This window comes from Rhineura floridana, chromosome 3 (assembly GCF_030035675.1).
Source record: "Rhineura floridana isolate rRhiFlo1 chromosome 3, rRhiFlo1.hap2, whole genome shotgun sequence".
Taxonomy (NCBI): domain Eukaryota; kingdom Metazoa; phylum Chordata; class Lepidosauria; order Squamata; family Rhineuridae; genus Rhineura; species Rhineura floridana.
Genome location: NC_084482.1, coordinates 86,211,444 through 86,231,558, shown reverse-complemented (window position 1 = coordinate 86,231,558; position 20,115 = coordinate 86,211,444). Strand labels below are relative to the sequence as shown.

The window sequence follows — 20,115 nt, the reverse complement described above, 5'->3', positions numbered from 1 at the left end:
AATGGGACATTTGCTACTGGCCTGTAATTATCAAGATTTTCTGGGTCCAGGGATGGTTTTTTTAGAAGTGGTCTTACTACCACCTCCTTCAGGCAGCCAGGGACCACTCCCTCTCGCAATGAGGCATTAATCACTTCCCTGGCCCAGCCGGCTATTCCAATCCTACTAGCTGTTATTAGCCATGAGGGGCAAGGATCCAGCCTAGAAGTGGTTGCACGCACCAGTCCAAGCACCTTGTCAACGTCCTCAAGCTGTACCAACTGAAACTCATCCAAGGAATCAGGACAAGGCCGTGCTCTGGATACCTCATTCGATTCAACTGCTACAACATTGGAGTCCAAGTCCCAGCAGATGCGAAAGATTTTTTCCTGGAAGTGCCTAGCAAATTCATTGCAGCGGGTCTCAGATGACTTGACCATGTCTACAGGGCCAGAATGTAATAGCCGTCAGACAATTTTAAAAAGCTCCGCTGGGCGGCAGATAGATGATTTAATAGTGGCAGCAAAATATTGCTTTTTTGCTGCCCTCACTGCCCCTAAGTACAACTTAGTGTAGGCACTTACCAGTGCATGGTTGCATCCATCAGGAGTCCGCCTCCATCTGCACTCAAGCCGTCTCCTATCTTGTTTCATCGCTCTCAGCTCCAAAGTATACCATGGAGCTGCATGAGCTCTACACATAACATCCTGAAGACTGTGTGAGGAAAAGCAATATTGCTATCTCTAGCAACAACAAAATCAGTACAGCAATTACCATACCTTATATACATCTCTTCACGGTTGATCTCCTTGTAGAAATTCTAGGGAGGGAAAATGAAAAACCGATGACCTTTGCGCACAAAACACTTAATCATGGATGGTTTTGTTCTACAAAGTTCTTTACATATACATAATGTCTCATTCAGGGAATCATTTTGCCATTATGTCATATTTCATCACTAAAATGTCAAAGGTTTTAATTAGCACTAACATTAATATGCATAACTTATACATTGCCTCCCACTGAAATCCGTATTCATACAATTGATTAACTGCAATGTACTGTCCCAACCTAGCGCTATAACATACTTTCCCACAGCAGTTCTATTATTTTTAAATGGAATGATCTCTTGCATAAATGGGATTCAAGATGAAAATCCTTGAGTTCATGGCAGCAATTGTTAATGAAATGTTTTTGTTTGAGAAAGGTAATTATCTGGTATTATTTTTGCCTGGATGATAAAATGAAAATGTATACATTCTGCCTGATATTGACGGATTTTCAGAGGTGAGCATTGGGGCTATTTCCAATCAAACACACACATTGCAGCATATGCTCTGGACTAAAAACAGGGTGGATGAGTTAGGCCAGTCAGAATGGCACTACTGTTGCAGGCAGGGCAAATGTTACCTTTCCCCGCAGAGTATGGCTTGGTTTCCTTGCCTAAGTAATCTGGAACTATGTGTTCTCTTCTGTGATATATACTCCAGTGGGAAAAAGTATAGGGTAGGTAAGCTGTGAACCAGAAAGTACAGTAGGGCCCCGCTTTACAGTGCTTCACTAATGCAGCAGTCTCAATTAGATGCAATTAGACTAAAGCCCCACTCATATGGCATTTGTTCTGCTTTTACAATGGGTTTTGGGTGTCGCGCACCATTCTATTCAATGAGTTCTGCTTTTCGGCAGTTTTCGCTTTTCAGCGGGGGTCCAGAACGTAACCTGCTGTATGAGCAGGGCCCTACTGTATATGGTTCATTCAATTTTTACCTCAGGCATGAATAATCCTGCTCACTCCGCCTCAGCCTGTCATCTAGTATAAGGATGATCATAGTGACCTACCTTACATGGTTGTTGTAAGGATTACTGTTTTTTTGTTTGTGAAACAGTTTAAATGCTGCAAAAGTACTATATAAATATTTCATCCAAAAACAACAACAATAATGCATATTGGCTCTCTCCTCCCTTAGTTACAGCACTATTTATTTAGGAATGGTTGGGCTAATCTCTTAAGAGTTTTTTTGATGGATGCTTCTACCTCACACTATAAAATTTGGACTTGAAGGCTTATTTTCCCCAGGTCCATGATAATATGATGCTGCAGTATAGCTTCCATTTCTTCTCCATGCTACCGCCCTTCAGTTATTACTACAAGCCACCTTCAAAACAGATCCAGCATTTGTAGATTGCTCACAACTTCAAAACATTCCCCACCACATTAGGATACGGATTTCTTGATTTCTTGCCTGAAGTACTTTTTCAGACAAGCCTTCAAAACATCACATACCAATAAATTCACAGTACAGCTCATGCGATTGTCCTTGCTTTCATCATTCATCACAGCACGGTAATCCAGCAGTTTTTCCAAAAGGCCTTTTACTAGGCTTACAAACGTTTCAACTGGCTTGGCAATCTTAGGGTAACTTGAGGAACACACAGTGAGTCTGAAAATAAAGAAAACTGTATGACACTCAACATGTTGAAGGAGAAACACTGATGGAAGTTCCACTTGGCAAATGAATAACAGAGGAGAGGAGGCAAGAAAGGAGTCAATTAATAAAATTCTTTGGCTGCAAGTTTGGGAGATAGTCTAGCATCTGTTGCCCAGCACGTGCACGTGCGCGCACACACACACACCCCTGGGAGATGTGTGCTTGCACCACCAACCATAGTCCAGCCTGATAGCTCTCTCCACAGCTCAGGAATTAGGTTGGATGGGTGCAAACATGCTTCCTTGCAGCCTGATTATCACACTGGAGCTGGCTGTGGTCGCTCTTCTTCATACACCAGCCCTGGCTCTCTCTCCAGTCCAAATCTTAGTTCAGCTGTGAAATTAACTGGCAAATCTCACCCCCTCTTTCTAAAACACAGTAATAATACCAGCCTACATTACAAGGCTGCTGTAACATTTAGAGATAACGCTAATCAGCAACCACCAGCCTAACAACCAGCCCGTATACTCTCACCAGCAGCAGGATTAGGTTGCCACAACAGAGCAGAACCTGAGTCAATCCAGCCCAGTTACTATTGGCACCAAAATGAAAAATGTTTTCCAAAAGTGATCCTGTAGGAAGAAGCATGCAGGCCAGTGAGTTAACTATTTCATTAGAATTAGCAATGCTTTTCCAATGGAAAAGACTTGGGAAATTGTGAAACTGAGTGAATTCTGGCTGGGCACGAAATGTCAAAAATGCTTTACCTGAAGCATGAAAAACAATTGCAATGAAGAAAGTACCTTTGAGCTTTCCTACACTAATCTCTTTCCTTCACTAATGAGTAGCCTCAACTTGGGGGAAGGGGGGGGAGAACAGTGGTAAACCTAGCACAAGCAAATTAAGATAGCAACAGTATATTAATAATATTTTATTAATTTATATTGAGAATACTAATATCCTTTCTGAAAAGAAGAATTCACACACATACACACTAATAACTTCAGTGTGAGGCACAAATGCTGTATGTTGCTTCTCGAGCATGGCAAAATCTCCATGTAGCTACCTCAAGCTTGTGTATGTATATGACTGTATGCAAGAAGCATTGTGTGAAAACCAGTTACATACACACACTGTAGCATATGGTGTTGCAGTGCATCTGACTGCAGCAGTTAATTTGTTAAGCCATCATGATAATACAAATTGTTACAACCCACTGTGCCTAAGTACTTCCAATTCACAAAGTACCTCCTCTCTGTGATAAAGAAGGGTGTACAAGCCCAGGGGCAGCCCCAAAACGACCATTTTGAAGGAATCTGGTATAGGAGCTGTATGTTTAAACTAGTCCTGCCTATTCGTGCTTTCTCACTACCAACCATATCAGCCAGAAAATGTAGTATAGAGAAGATAGTCTCTTTTGTAAAACAAGATCATCTTCAGTCTTGACTCATTCAATATATGACACTACAGTGCTGTCTGACTGTAATTTCTTAATGTCTTCTGGTTTTGCTTTAATGTGAGACAGGGGATTTGTGTGTTCTGACAAAGTGAGAGGCTAATGAAGTTTCTTTTTGCACAATTATAGTCACATCCTGTAGCAGCATTCTGCCTTCCTACATTTTGATTTAGCTTTTAAGTGATTGCAGCAGTGACTAAACAATTCCATTAAGGATTTTAAATCTGCTAAATTATGGAAATTATGAGGGACATTGAACTGGAAAATAATGACAAGTTAGCAAATGCTCAGTTGCATTCCGCAATCTTAAAATGCAATTACCCTGCCTGTCTTGAATTGTTGCTTTGTTGCTGTATGTACAATTTTTTATTTCCCTGGGCTTCATTAGCAGTGCTTATTTAAATGTAAAACTATTTTGTAAGACATTGGTATCTTTTACATATGCAAAGATATTTTGTAATTTGTTGACATTCTTTAAAAAAATGTAGTATCTTACATTTTCATTAAACAATACTACATTATGTTTTAACAGGGATTTAATGTTACCCCCATAGGCTAATCTAACTTTCATCCTAAAATGTGGTCCTTCCATGAGGAAGTGACTCCATACTGGGACCATACTTATTTATTTTTGCTTCTTTTTTATTTCACTTGCAACCTGCTTTTCCTTCAAAGAAAGGGTTGAGGAACTTGTGGTCTTACATTGGACCACAACTCCCAACAACTGGAGATGCCAATGGCATTGGACTACAACTCCCAACATCCCTCACTTCTGGTCATAATGGCTCAGACAGATGTTGATCCTAATTATATTTTATAGGTGGGACAATCTGACATGGAACTGTTTTCAAACAAGTATTCTCCCACCGTTTGAGAGGCTTGAGGAGGACTGTGCAGTGTATGCAGCTGAATATTTGAATGGGTTCTTTTAGAAGAGTGTAGCTCAATTCCATTCTAGCATGTTACCTCTCCCAGTGGGCAGAATATAAGCAAAAAGCAGAAGGTATAAACCAAAGCAAATTAACTAAATGGATGTTCCATCTCATTGTCTTTATAAACAAGCAACCAACTTATTATCCACATCATGTGCAACTCTTACTTCAGGTGGCACAATGTTTCTGAGATACTTCAGAACAAAACAGGGGTCATGTCCCCAATCATTCACTCTGGCTATTCCCAATCTAGCAGACATAATACAGATGGGAATCTATAACATGGTGAATTTCATTAGATTCTGCCATCTCATGTAACAATTCAATTGTGCAGCACTGAGAAGTGTCAGGGTGAAATACTGCAATGCTTTCTGTGGCATTCTCCAAGAATCTCTATAATTTTGAAAGTGCAGATCATTATCATTTTATATATTTGAAGCTGATACATTTCCAGAGACACATGTAACCTCTTGCCCAAAATGTCTGTCTCACAAAAGGAGTACTGTCAGGGATGTTTGTCTTCAGATTCTTGAGGTATTCTGTTTAGATTAATTTTTTCTCTAAAAAGACTGATTTTACCCAAAAAATTGTATGTAGTTACTAATAAATCTACAGTAAGTGGATAGAAGTGGCTCTACTCTTCAGGAAAAATAGAACTTCTGCACATTTCAACATGATTGCCCATGCTTTTTCTATGAGCTCCACACACAGACCTCTAGTTATATAAGCCTTAATTCCCTTTTTGTTACTATGCTGCTTTTGACAAAGTGGTGCACAGTACAACAGTCAAACATCATGTTCAGAATTAAGCATAAAAATTACGTATTTTCTACATTTTAATAAATTAAAATTATTTATAAAATAAAAACTAAAAGGACAGTTTGAGAGGGAAAGTCAATAGATGCATCTTGAAGCAGTTCATAAGATGTTTCTGTGCTGAAACTGTGCCTAAGGGATCAACAGCTCCCTTAGATAATAAGAATATATCTGTTTCTTGGGAAGAAGGGGATATATTATCAATTCCCTATTATGCCCAGAATTTCAGTGGGTGACAAGTTGAACTGATTCAACCTCTTTTGTACCTTTGCCCTGTTCAGCAATAACCATCCATACATTTTATGAAAACCAGAGAAGGATCATGTTTATTAAACTGGATGCTGTCCCATTACTAATCCTCAGCCAATCCAATTCAATTCCTGCAGTGCCTCAAAAAAAGTGTAAGCATGTTAACAAATGTTCACTTCCTGATAAATACTTTCTCCTGCAATTGTAACTGTTACAGCTGTTTAGCATGCTAATATGTCAGCCCCAATAGCAGTGTGTGTGGTGGGGTGGAACCAACACTACCATCACTGCTGCTTACCTAGGTGGGCTGGAGTAGAACAGAGTGGTGGTCAGGGCCATGCAGGTGCACCAGTGTTCCCATGGGTGCAGCTGCATGCCCTGATCTTCCTGCTGTCCTGCTCCAATATTGTCCAGGTAAGCAGCAGTGATACTGATATCGACAAGGCAGCTCCAGCCAATACATCCACTGCTACTGGTTAGCCAAGGCTAATGTCAAGTGTGCTAACATCTGTGGTGGTTGTTGCTAGAGAGCAGGAACAGCACATCACACAAAACCAGTGATGTGGCTCCAATCCCTCATGCTAACAAGTTCCAATTTTGTGACTCTCTGGTTTGTTGCTCAGTCAGATCTACCATCACTGCAGAAGGCAATGTTTGAAAGCACTCAAAATTTGAATGGAAATGTTTTACAGTTGGATCATTTTTCACTTCCTGCCCTCCCCACTAACTTCATTGTATGTTTGGCATGGCAGAGCACAGGGTGGCCAGGGGACAGGTGGGAGTTACAGGCTTCTGTTTCTAAAAACATACTCAAAATGGTCCACATTCTAGGTGCCGCAGCATAACTGCAGCTAACCAGCTGTGAATCTGGTCACCATATCCTAGGAGGACACTGTAAGAGCAGGACTGAAGTGTAATAAAGTATAATAAACCATTTATTAAATGGTTCACACTTAAAACAAACATTCAACTTTAAAATATAACAACATTACAAATTGTAATTAAGGATTTGTCCCTTGGTCATACTTACATTGATTCAAACAAATGCAGGTATTGCTCATCTCCACGGCCTCCTTCCACTTCATGGTCCAATTTTAAAATGATTTCATTTTCAAACTGTTCAGGGAAAGGGATGTAAAACCATTAAACACTGCACAGATAATTCTTTATCTGAGACTCATTCTGATACCATCCATGGTTTTATGGGTGCTCCCTGTATACCCAACTCTGGGCTTGCAGTACATAAAACATAAGTGAGTAAGAAAGGATTTAAAAAGTCATTTCCTGTTTATTAAGCAAGTAATGGTATCAAGAGGAAGGGATTATTTAAGGAACAGCTTAAGAAATAACATGCAGGGGCTTTTAGTAGCATAAAGAGCAGTTGAGTCTTGTGAGAAGAATTAAACTGTCAAAATCACATGTGTATATTGCATGTATGTACAGGTTAATTTAGCCAAGAACACTTCAATTTGGTCTACTTGATTTGGGAGCAGCATGAAAATATTGTAAAATGCTGGGGGGGGGGGTGATAGGTAGTGCCTTAAAATCCTGTCTTTCATTATTCATATAGATTCTCTTGTAACTCTGCAAATGTTTTGATAAAACACTGGGCAGCACAGGTTCCACCTTGGACTTGTACACATTTGTTTTATTGTCTGAAGGAGCAGTTGGACATCGGTCGACTCAGAACATCTACAATGTCTGACATGTGATAGCAAGAAATCAGTGAATTTCCATCTGCATTACACATTGCTGACTGATCAAATGTTTGAGGAAAGACATGGACATTAGATATGTATATTTGGCTTTTTTTTAACAACACATTATGTGCACATTGTATCAAAGTAATTTGTAACCTTGCATATTAAGATCTTAAACCAAAGGCCAATTGGTTTGAACACTTTGGAGGATGGAAGTCATCAGTTAATCCATGGTGGGCAGGAATAATGTGCATGGTTGAATATGCACACAATGGAATTATTTATTTACTTTCTTACATTTTTATCCCACCTTTCTTACTTCATAGAACCCAAGGCAGCGTACATGTGATTCCCAGGCAGTCATCCATCTAAGCACTGACCAGACCTCGAGTGGCTTAGCTTTGATAAGATATGCCTTCAGACCATTGCCTGGGAATTGAATGTGTCGCTTAATAAATCAGAAGAACAGTCACATATGGACGTTTCCTCAGATCTTTTTTTTTTTTTTAACACTAGGAGACTGGGTGAACTGCTTTGGAATTTAAAGCTAAGAGAGTACTTTGAGTTATAAATAAAATATCCACCCCTACTGGATGTCATAGAGCTTATGACTGACACATTTTATTATAGCCAAAAGGAAAATGGGTAGCACAATCACTGGCAAGTCAAACTGAAATGGAATTAAAATGATCTGTACTAGTTTTTGCATATCATCAGACACACAAAAGACATGGCGTCAAGAAAAAGTGGACAAGTCATGGAAGCAGAAAAACAGAATTTAAGATCAATACAAATAAAGGTGAATGCATAATGGAAGCTGCCAGGTTTTCAAACTAGCAGCCAAAAACAAAAAAGAAAATGCCCCCTGACCATTTAAATATTGAGAGCACTGATAGTTAACAGCTTGGTTAGTATGGAAATTAAGACTATATTACAGGATTAAAATACTGTAATTTTTCATTAAAGATTGATCTCCCTCATAAAGTACTACTGAAAAAAGTCAATTTATAATATAAAACCTACATTTTTATGGGGTTGAAAAATACAGACATTTATGTGAAGAAGAGAACATAGCTAATTCTAAATTATTCTGAAAACAAAGAACTGAGACAAATTTTGAAGGCAGTAAGACTGAATTATGAGTGGAGAAAAAGGTTTTGGTTGCTCTAAATAGTAGTGCCCAAGAAAGCTTTGTAGAGTCACAAATCTGACTTGGGTGATGAGCCATTGCTTTTACAGTTTTGATTTCAAAGGCATGTAACTTTATTTTTAGAGGTCACTTATCCAGTGTTGGGCACAGGGCTGGCTCCAGGTTTCCTGGGCACTGGATACCCAAGGGCCCTTTGGCCCCATCCTTTCATTCTTAAATCACAACTCCCCATCTTCGCTCCTCCCCTTTAAACTAAAACAAAATTTGACTGATGTGACCATCAGAGGAAAAAGTATTTGGGGCAAAAGCCACTGCCACCGCCGGCTGCAAGCTGTCCTGCCCAGAGCAAGACTCATGAGACAGAGACGAGGATGGAATCAATTCCTGTTTTATTAAAGTAACATCGAAGGCAATACGTTTCATAGGCACACCATGCTAGCTCACTGTAATCCCTAACTAGGCTACCTAAGTAAACTCTGTAGCGTGTGAAGGAAGTTGAGTCAGCATCCCTGTCAGGGGGGAGCAGGCTTAAGTAGGAAAGGTCTTCGCCCGTAATCTCTGACTCCTCCAAAGAACCTCCCTCTGACCAAAGCACTTCTCCCGGCATCTGGTGAGGGGCAAAAGGGGGCGTGCCTCCACTGGCTCATCCCACAACACAGCCTCGATAGGTGCCGACTCGACTTCAGGAGGTTGGGAAGCGCTTGACGTGCCAAGGGGGGAGCTCGGGGGGGTGGAGTTGGCATGTGCACCAAGACATCCCCCAACAGCTCTATGGGGGCGTCTGGAAGCTGAGCGCGGTCTTCTTCAGCGGGAGGGCTGTCCGTGGGAACTGGCACAGTGTCAAATACACCTCCTCCTGTCTCGTCCTCAAAAATCTCAACACCCTCTGATTCTTCCCCTTGCCCTAGCAGCCGGCACTGACGCTCATCCAGCCCCCCTCCTTGATCCTCCTGAGGGAGCTGGGGCTCAACAGAAGCAGGCAGATCTGATGGGGTTTAAATTTATTTATTTTTAAATGGGGTGGGTGACAAGTACCATTAGTGTACAGGTGAAATTAGGATTTTTGTCCCAATGTACATTGCACTTGCTTACATTGAACCAGTTTTGCTATTGTAATGCTCATCCATCCAATTTCGAGAGATGCTTTCAGTGTTCTTCGTGACCCCTTTTATTTTATCCATCCTGAACAACTGTCATCAGCAGTAAACTTGGCCACCTCAGTGTTCACTTCTAACTCCAGGTCATTTGTGAACAAATTTAAAAGCAAGACTGGGGAATGGACAGCACTGGGTTAGGTATGCCAATGGTTGGATTTGGTAAAAGGCAGTTTCAAATTATCTACAAATGCTTCCCATTTGACAGAGATCACTACCAGAACCCAAGAATAGAGAAACACTTTGAAAAGGACATCTGGAGTTTCTACTATGGCTTTTTTTTTTGAGAGAAGGAAGGGATTTGGGTTCAACAAAACTTTGACAAAAAGCAGAGAACATATATCCAATCATTACTCACTCACAAATTTGATGCAGCAGCATCAAAAATTGGTGAGATTTTTCGTAAATATTTTTATTTATTTTAAAGCACCAACATGGCAAACAATCTTGTGTAAAAACAAGACAATATCACAGTGAAACATTGTATAGAGTGTGTTTTGTCTCTCCCCCCCCTTTTCTATAAGTTCTCCTTAGCTTACTGTGTAAAGGGGCTTTGGGGGTTGCCTGTTTACTTGCATAATGCTTACTACTTACTTATGCAAATTCCAAGTAAGTGCAAAGCCTCCCACTCCTGGCTGCAGATCAAAGGGCTTCCGTGTGGGCAGGGCTGGAAGGAAGGGAAGATTGGTAGCCGCACAGTGAGCAACCAATTCAGCTCCATGCAGAGAGAACGCCTACTCTGCTTTTAGGAGGCATGCGCACAGCAGAAAAATAAGCAGTTTCCGAGCTGAAGCTCAAACGCAGCAGGAGTGACTCAGCTCCCATGAGTAATCAGGAGTATGGTAAAGAATTCTAGAAGCCTAGAAAGTAAGCAGCATGTTGGGCAGGCAGGAGATATAAAATATATAAAATATATAAAAACTAACAAATCACCAGGCCCGGATGGCATCCACCCGAGAGTTCTCAAAGAACTCAAAGGTGAAATTGCTGATCTGCTAACTAAAATATGTAACTTGTCCCTCAGGTCCTCCTCCGTGCCTGAGGACTGGAAAGTGGCAAATGTAACACCAATCTTCAAAAAGGGATCCGGGGGGGATCCTGGAAATTACAGGCCAGTTAGCTTAACTTCTGTCCCTGGAAAACTGGTAGAAAGTATTATTAAAGCTAGATTAACTAAGCACATAGAAGAACAAGCCTTGCTGAAGCAGAGCCAGCATGGCTTCTGCAAGGGAAAGTCCTGTCTCAGTAACCTATTAGAATTCTTTGAGAGTGTCAACAAGCATATAGATAGAGGTGATCCAGTGGACATAGTGTACTTAGACTTTCAAAAAGCGTTTGACAAGGTACCTCACCAAAGACTTCTGAGGAAGCTTAGCAGTCATGGAATAAGAGGAGAGGTCCTCTTGTGGATAAGGAATTGGTTAAGAAGCAGAAAGCAGAGAGTAGGAATAGACGGACAGTTCTCCCGATGGAGGGATGTAGAAAGTGGAGTCCCTCAAGGATCGGTATTGGGACCTGTACTTTTCAACTTGTTCATCAATGACCTAGAATTAGGAGTGAGCAGTGAAGTGGCCAAGTTTGCTGACGACACTAAATTGTTCAGGGTTGTTAAAACAAAAAGGGATTGTGAAGAGCTCCAAAAAGACCTCTCCAAACTGAGTGAATGGGTGGAAAAATGGCAAATGCAATTCAATATAAACAAGTGTAAAATTATGCATATTGGAGCAAAAAATCTGAATTTCACATATACGCTCATGGGGTCTGAACTGGCGGTGACCGACCAGGAGAGAGACCTCGGGGTTGTAGTGGACAGCACGATGAAAATGTCGACCCAGTGTGCGGCAGCTGTGAAAAAGGCAAATTCCATGCTAGCGATAATTAGGAAAGGTATTGAAAATAAAACAGCCGATATCATAATGCCGTTGTATAAATCTATGGTGCGGCCGCATTTGGAATACTGTGTACAGTTCTGGTCGCCTCATCTCCAAAAGGATATTATAGAGTTGGAAAAGGTTCAGAAGAGGGCAACCCGAATGATCAAGGGGATGGAGCGACTCCCTTATGAGGAAAGGTTGCAGCATTTGGGGCTTTTTAGTTTAGAGAAAAGGCAGGTCAGAGGAGACATGATAGAAGTGCATAAAATTATGCATGGCATTGAGAAAGTGGATAGAGAAAAGTTTTTCTCCCTCTCTCATAATACTAGAACTCGTGGACATTCAAAGAAGCTGAATGTTGGAAGATTCAGGACAGACAAAAGGAAGTACTTCTTTACTTAGTGCATAGTTAAACTATGGAATTTGCTCCCAGAAGACGAAGTAATGGCCACCAGCTTGGATGGCTTTAAAAGAAGATTAGACAAATTCATGGAGGACAGGGCTATCAATGGCTACTAGCCGTGATGGCTGTGCTCTGCCACCCTAGTCAGAGGCAACATGCTTCTGAAAACCAGTTGCCGGAAGCCTCAGGAGGGGAGAGTGTTCTTGCACTCGGGTTCTGCCTGCGGGCTTCCCCCAGGCACCTGGTTGGCCACTGTGAGAACAGGATGCTGGACTAGATGGGCCACTGGCCTGATCCAGCAGGCTCTTCTTATGTTCTTATGATATGCTTTTTTCCTGATGGGGAGGTGGAGGGCGGCAGCAGCAGCATGGGCGGTAGTGTCGGGCCAGTTTGGGATAGTGGGCCCTTGTTAGGTTGTGGACCCTTGGCCAGTGTCCCCTGGGCCATGTCTGCCCCCAGCCCTGGTTGGGTAGCATTTATTAAACACATGCATTAAGATCTAAAATAAAACTGAATGGCTATCATTGTTTTTTAGTGTGTGTGTGCATGTGTATGTGTTCACCTTTCTTTGTAAGGTGACATATATCAGTGTTCTTCAACCTTGAGTCCTGAGATACTTTAGCCCTGACCATTGGGCTAAGCTGGCTGGGGATGATGGGAGTGGTAGTTTAACAACATCTGGAGACCCATGTTTGAAGAACAGTGAGTCATATATTTGATATATCAATGACTAAACAGTTACTTTGCATTGTTGGTTATCTTTGAAACAAATTGTTAAAAAGAAGGAAATTGAAAGAACTATTTTTTGCTGGTGTCAGCTTCGACGGGGTGAAAGCTGGGCCATAAACTCATTATTCGGCAGCTGGCTGGGTTGTAAATCTGCCAAGGCCAGGAAGATAACAGGGAAGAGACGAGGGAAGATCAGAGGAGTCTTTCTGAGCACACGTCAGTGTCCAAGAAGCTAAGTCAAGGGGGAATTCCGGATCCAGTTAGCCAAAGGATCAGTCCAAGGGGCTGGGTTCTGGAATCTGGGTCTAGCGTGGAGGTCACAACCAATGTTGTAGTCAGCAGCCCACTGAAGTCACTTTTAAATCCCACTCCCTAAGACAGGTGCAGATAATCAGCCCTCTGGCTCCCAAGAGCTTGCTATCTTAAATGGCTAGACCGGCGGCATTATTGCATTACACACTGGCATCTTCGCTCCGCAGGGGGGAGAGGAGCCTCCTGTTCACTCTCTGAATCCAGCTGAGGGGCTTCAGCTGTGTCCTAACACTCTCTAGCTGAGGGAGAGCTGGAGCTGTGGCGTTGGAGATTCCTCTTGTTCCTTCTTCTGGTTCTGTTGCTGCTGCCCTCCCGTCTTCCTCCTCTTCCTTCTCTGAGGATTCATCTGAAGGGGGCATGACAGCTGGAGATTTGCTCTTTCTGTCAGTGCCATTTGATGTGACAATTTAACCATACAAACTGCTTGTGAAATTATTTTGCTTCAGGCATTTTTGCCCAAATGTAATCTCAGTGATACTTGAAAGTTCAAAGTTTCAGCATCAAAGGTTGACAAGACATCATTTCATTCTGTATTCTCATAACATGCAGATGATAAATACAGGCTGTGTGGAATCACATGTTTAACCCCCCCCAAAAAAATCCTCAGGTATTTAAGTCCAACTGGAAAGATGAGACCCTAAGAATGCACAGGTCTGCATTCTAAATTGATATCTGTCTTGGGCTCAGTCTTGCTCAACACTTTTATAAACAGCTTAAGGGAACCTAGTGTACAGGGACTTGTAGATGGACAAAATCGAAAGGAAAGTGAACAATTAAACAGAACAGATACAACAAAAATATGTGTAAAGCCATGAAATGATAATTTAAAAGATGAATGAGCAGACATTTGTAAGAAAAACATCAGTGCCACACAGGCTGTAGTATTTCTAAAGAGTAATGGTTAGTCATGTTGCTGACTAAGAACTAATATTTCTGAAAAGGGGATAGAGGGCTAGTGTTAATAAGTCAGCAATATTAAAAGTGGTTTTTTTAAAAAAAAAATTAGCATGTGCTAATAACGCATCACCTCCAAGACGTAGAAGGGAAAAACATTAAGCTTCAGAATATTTAGCCTAATATACAAGAGGATTAGAGGATGGCAAAATGATTGTAACAAGCTTGATATCCCACAATGAAAGTGAAAGGAAAAGCTCAGCATAGGAAAAAATTAAAGGTTGATACCCAATGAAGTCATACTCAGAGCAGACTGAGTAATGGGAGACCAACTGACACCCCACCCCACAGGACTTTTTCCCATGCTCTGCTTTGTAATGTATTGTTATGAGCATGGGGGTTGGAATGGATGGTTCCTGTGGGTCCCCTTTCCAGCCTCTGATTTGGAATCCTGTGCCTTGGGGCTGGCTCTGCTAGCCAGATGAATTTCTTTTGTTAAACAAATAGAGTGGCTAGGTAGTTAATGGGTCTATTAGGTGCCCAGCAACTGATAAATGAGCCAGGAAGATCCTTTTGTCATTGAAACTATTCAGGAGAGCCTCCCCCCACCTCCTGGATCCTAGGAGAGGTTTGTGTTTTTAGTGGTGGCTAGAGAAAGGCTGGTGACTGGAGGCAGGCAGAGAGACTGGCTCTCTGCACCATGGCATTTGGGGTGCCTCCTGCAACTCAGATGGAAAAGCTGAATATTGGACTGCTGATGCCTTGAACCCTCCATCTTAAGCTGAGGTTGGGATGTATGTAAATAAACAAACCATATTTCATAAAGACACTGAAAGAACTATGCACGGTATTGGGAATGTTCGGCTTCTGTAGGCCATGGATTCCTGAATATGCCAGAATAGTATTGCCTCTCTATAAGGCATTGGAGGCTGAGCAATTAAAAGAACCCTGGCGATGGACTACAGAACAACAAAATGCCACTGACCTTCTTCCCAAAGGAAACCAAACCCTGGAGGAGCATGGGGACCCCGGAGATCTCACCTCTCGGAGATTGGGGAGGTGCATAACACTGGTGTCAGAGTGGGATTGAGTTACCTGGGAGAAGCATTGGGAGCAAGGTGTGCCTGAGTCGAGATGGGGGAGATAACAGCAACCCTCCTGGAACAGATGAAATTGATGTTCCAGCAGCAAGCAGAACTGGCTAAGAAGATTGAGCAGCAAAGGCAAAGAGAGCGCCAGAAGCATTGGCAATGAATGAGGAAGATATTGGGAAGCACCTTTGAGGGGGAAAAGGAGACCCCATGTGAGGAGATGAGAGCCCTGCCTGATCAGCCACTACAAGGGATCGAGGGGGACCCGGGAGTCCAGCTGCAGAGCACCCAGATGGGGGTGGCTAAACAGATCCAGAAAGTGGATGGGCAGCTGGAGAGTTTGGACTGTGAGGAGTTGCAGTCAGTAGTGGAAGAGGAAGAAGAGGCTTTGATTGTCCAGGACCCTGCCAGGGGAGAAGACAGCAGAAAGCTGGAAGTAAAGCCCCAAGATTTGAAGGAAGACAGGCTGGAAAATGAAGAGGAAGATGCCTCGGAAGAAAGCGGGGTAGAGGCTGGAGCAGTGATGCTGCTGATAGATGTCTCCGCTCCATGTGAGCCTGTTGCTAAAGAAGTAGTGCAGGAGGAAGAAAAGACCTTGGAGAAAGATGAACTAGAGGCTGGAGAAGAGCAGCTGTCGATAGATTTCTTTGCCCCATGTGTGCCAGCTGTGGAAGAGAAAGTGCAGGAGGAATAGTTGAAGGCGTGTGTGCAAGAGGAGCTGCCAGCACCTGGAGAAATGGCTATGCAAGAAAAAGTGCAGGAGGAGAAGCCTGCGGTGGGAGTGCAAGTCCAAGAGGAATGCCTAGTGCCTGGAGAGATGGGTGAGATAAAATCCCCAAGTGACTCTGCCCCTTGGGTGCCCCATAATGGTCTTATAGGGTGGGATGCAGCTCCTATGATGGGTGCAGTCCCTGAGCGAATTGCAGCAGTGAGAGGCACTCAGCGCCCTGTGAGTTTGGAGGGCGAGAGACACTGGGAGGGTTAACTGCCTCTGTTTGGGCCCATGATTTATACTGGAGATGGTGAGGGAGAACAGAGAAGATTTCTTTCTGCCAACCTGTGTGGGCTAGGCCAGCTAATCCTGAAGAAGATGCCCCCAGACAAAGACTTGTGGCAGAACTCTGATTTGGAGTTTGGGGCAGGAGACCTAGTGGACTGGCTTACAGACTTTTCCCAGATCAGAGAGTGGGAGGAAAATGGCTACAGCCTGCCATGTGCTGATGAGGAAACAAATCTATTCCTGGAGATGAGTCCCAAGACCCTGCAGGCAGCAGCAGGGATCAGCTTGGATTGGGAACTCCATGAAGCCCCAAAACAAAGGGCCATGTGTCCAACTACATGGTTTTGGGGTGGGGGTTGTGCTTATGGGACTGTGTACTGATGGGTCTGTGTACTGATTTGCTGTAGGAATTTTTCTGATGGCTTTAGTATTGCCTTTTGAAATGCTGTTGATTTGTGCTTTTTGCGTGTGTGTGGGGATATGAGCTGTTTAATGATTTTTTAGGAATTATGTTGATAGGTTTTTGCAATAAGGTTTTAATGTTAAGATTTACTATTCTGTGACTGTTGCATTGTGGGTGTATGCACAACTGTTTGAGGGCTGCTGTGCTGCAGTGGCACAAGGCAAGACAAAGGAGCTCCAGTACTGAGGCTGTAATATTGCTTAAACATGCCAGGAACTCAGTATCTTGGCCACTGCCAAGTTATGAGGACTGGGTAAGCTGTTTGGATGCAGAACTGTGACTGAGGGCTCCAAGAAAGAAGAGGCAGCCTAAAGAGAGAGTAATTAATTGAAAAAGTGCTGTAAGGGAATGGACTGTTTTTGTACTTGTGTGGAAATGAGACTCTAATATGACTCTGCTTTTAATGATGTATATTTCAATGTCTTACTAACCTGTACCTGTTATTTCTTTGTAGGAAAAGTTGTTATTCTGTTTGTTTGCAGGTCTGGGACAGACCTTTTTCAGAGAAGGGGATAGTGTTATGAGCATGGGGGTTGGAATGGATGATTCCTGTGGGTCCCCTTTCCAGCCTCTGATTTGGAATCCTGTGCCTTGGGGCTGGCTCTGCTAGCCAGATGAATTTCTTTTGTTAAACAAATAGAGTGGCCAGGTAGTTAATGGGTCTATTAGGTGCCCAGCAACTGATGAATGAGCCAGGAAGATCCTTTTGTCATTGAAACTATTCAGGAGAGCCTCCCCCCACCTCCTGGATCCTAGGAGAGGTTTGTGTTTTTAGTGGTGGCTAGAGAAAGGCTGGTGACTGGAGGCAGGCAGAGAGACTGGCTCTCTGCACCATGGCATTTGGAGTGCCTCCTGCAACTCAGATGGAAAAGCTGGATATTGGACTGCTGATGCCTTGAACCTTCCACTTAGTTCTCATGCTTGCACAGCATATCATAAATATTATATCCCTGCTATATATTATGATCCCTGCTGCATCCACAGTGCAGTGCACTAGCTATATCTTTCTTTCATTTCCCCTAATTCTCTCTTTTTCATTTCTGTATGCATAAGCTCTTCTTTTGTTTCTTGTGATAACAGCAGCCTCACCCCTTCTGCCATGCAGGACATCACCCACACTCCCCTCTACATTAGCCCATTTCCACAAACTGATCTTATTTCTACCACTACAAACTACAAGTCACACATTTAACACTATTGGTTATTCCTTACAAACTCATGCGGATCTCTGATATTCCTCTGTCCCTTTGTCCTCTCCCTTCATCTTTGTCCTATGTTACCTAGATTGTACTATTACTAGACAGGAAACATGTCACTTCTATGTCTGTTCAGCTCTTCAGATACGCCTCATGTGATTAATTATCACACTGAGTCTCTTGTCAACACTGTCAACGCTAGAAACACCTCCCTTTCTTTGACCTTCCTTGCTATGTGAGGCTAGCTGAATTTGATTACTGATGACTGAGCCTTCAAAATGCTGCTGGTTACATGTCTCCAAAACTAAAATTAAATTCAGACATCTCACACAACAAACGTTACAGTGCAATGTCCTAACTCAACCATATAGAAGGGACTCCGTTTGTTCATTTTCACTTCACAGACACCAAGGATACAAGAGCAACCTTTTCCAAATCTGCTGGTCCAACACCTGCCACATATTTATGCATCTCTTCTTCTGCTTATCTGTGTCATTTCCCCCCTCATCTTTTTTGGTGTGTCGAAAGATGTAATGTTCAGTGGCAGCATTTGCACGTCACAGTAAACCATCGTTAACGTGGCTTACTGTGAATACGTAGATGGCTCTTGATCTGCTCCTCCCCTAGTGCAAGTAAAATCATCCCCGAATTACTGTTATGTCCAAACCAAGGATAGTGGTCTGTTTCGCTCAAACCAACCATGATTGGTAAGCCAGAAACAAACCTTGTGCAAACTGGGTCAAAGTGTGATGGAAGTGTTTGAACATTCACTTGCTGCATTCTAAAACATTTGTCATCGGAGCACAGTACATGTATTTAAACAACTTAATGTGTGTTCCAACACATTTAAAATGTCACTAGGTAGGCCTGGGGGCACTAAACAACACATCTCTTTAATCACACATCAAAACACTTAATTTTTGCTCACTGAGTAACCTTGCCTGTGCCAGTCTAACCTCAGAGAGTTGTTGTGAGAATAAAATGAAGGGGCGGAGAGCCATGTACAATGAATTGAGGTAGGATTTGAAGATGATGATTATGATGGTAATAACTATGCAACATTTCAAATTAATTCTGTGTGAGAAGCATTCCATGCCAAGCTTGGAAAACCAAGGAAGAGGTATAAAATGTAGGCAAAAATACTTTTGACAAAATGCCATTTATCCTTATATATATAAACTGAATGGGTGTTGTGGCATATATAGCAACCACTGCAGATTGTTGGACTAGTGGCAAGAAGAGTTACTTTGTGTAACAGCTCACTGGATCAACCCAACTACCCTAAAATGTGAGGTCGGGGCCTTGGCTTGCAAGCATCTGAAGGGGCACCATAAATATGATGTCCTTGCAAAAACACTGCATGATGTGCATGTGCAGTACAGGATTCACAACAAAGTTATGTGCACTACTACAGACAGTGGCTTCAACTTTGTGAAAGTGTTCAAAGTTTTCATGGCCAAAGAACCAGCAGAAGCTGCAGACACCAGTACAAATGACGATGATGGTGATAACCAGGAGGAAGAGGCTGAGGTGGAATTTGTGCCCATCTGTGAGATCCTGGATACAGGATCTGAGGCAGAGGAAGAAGCTGCAGACTCAGGAGAAGATTTTGTTTTACCACCACACCAGAGATGTGCTAGCCACACTCTTCAACCTGGTGGCAACACAAGACATAGAGGCCATGCTTTCTGACTCCTCCAAAAGTAGTCTTCTTGGTTCTTTCAAGAAACACTTTTGTTCCTTGATGGGAAAGTGCATCAAGTTGTAGTTCAAACAGAACCAGTCAACACAGATTGCTGGGTACATCTATGTGCAATGTGGTGTGTATCTGAAGGTACTGGTCTTAGGTGGAATTCCACCTTTGATGTGTTGAAGCAACTACATGAGCTCCTGTCAACTGTGCCACTAAAATGTATGTCATAATGGACCAGTGCTCCTTGTCCAGGATCACAGCTGCTGAGACTGTAGTGGTACAGGAATATACAGCGACCATGGGGCCACTAGCCCAGTCCCAAGACATCCTGCAATGGGAGAATGGCATGTTCATGGGGCATTTGCTACCAACGCTCTACAATCTGGACCGCAAGTTAGAAGGGCTGGAAAACAAACCTGTGAGGTACACAGACTGTTTTCAGTTGCTGAGAGGTGTGCGTGAAGCCCTAAGAAAGTGGTTTGCAGCTATCTGGGAGGACAAGAGGCTTCTTCGGGCAGCCTGCCTACACCCTCGCTTCAAACTAGAGTGGTGGCTGGAATCGTGCCAGGCAACCACCCAGACCAACAAGTAAGAA

General features: G+C 42.7%; 1 protein-coding gene across 2 annotated transcripts in view; it reads right to left on the bottom strand.

Moving 5' to 3' along the window:
- The window catches only part of DOCK2 (dedicator of cytokinesis 2), a 459,036-nt gene that overhangs the window by 84,052 nt on the left and 354,869 nt on the right, over positions 1-20,115 (bottom strand). For both annotated transcript variants that reach the window (XM_061616811.1, XM_061616812.1), the window contains exons 34-36: positions 6,892-6,977; positions 2,264-2,420; positions 759-799 (exon numbers count right to left, since the gene is read on the bottom strand). In XM_061616811.1, the coding sequence (XP_061472795.1) occupies positions 759-799; positions 2,264-2,420; positions 6,892-6,977 (284 nt within the window). The remainder of the gene's footprint in view (positions 1-758; positions 800-2,263; positions 2,421-6,891; positions 6,978-20,115) is intronic.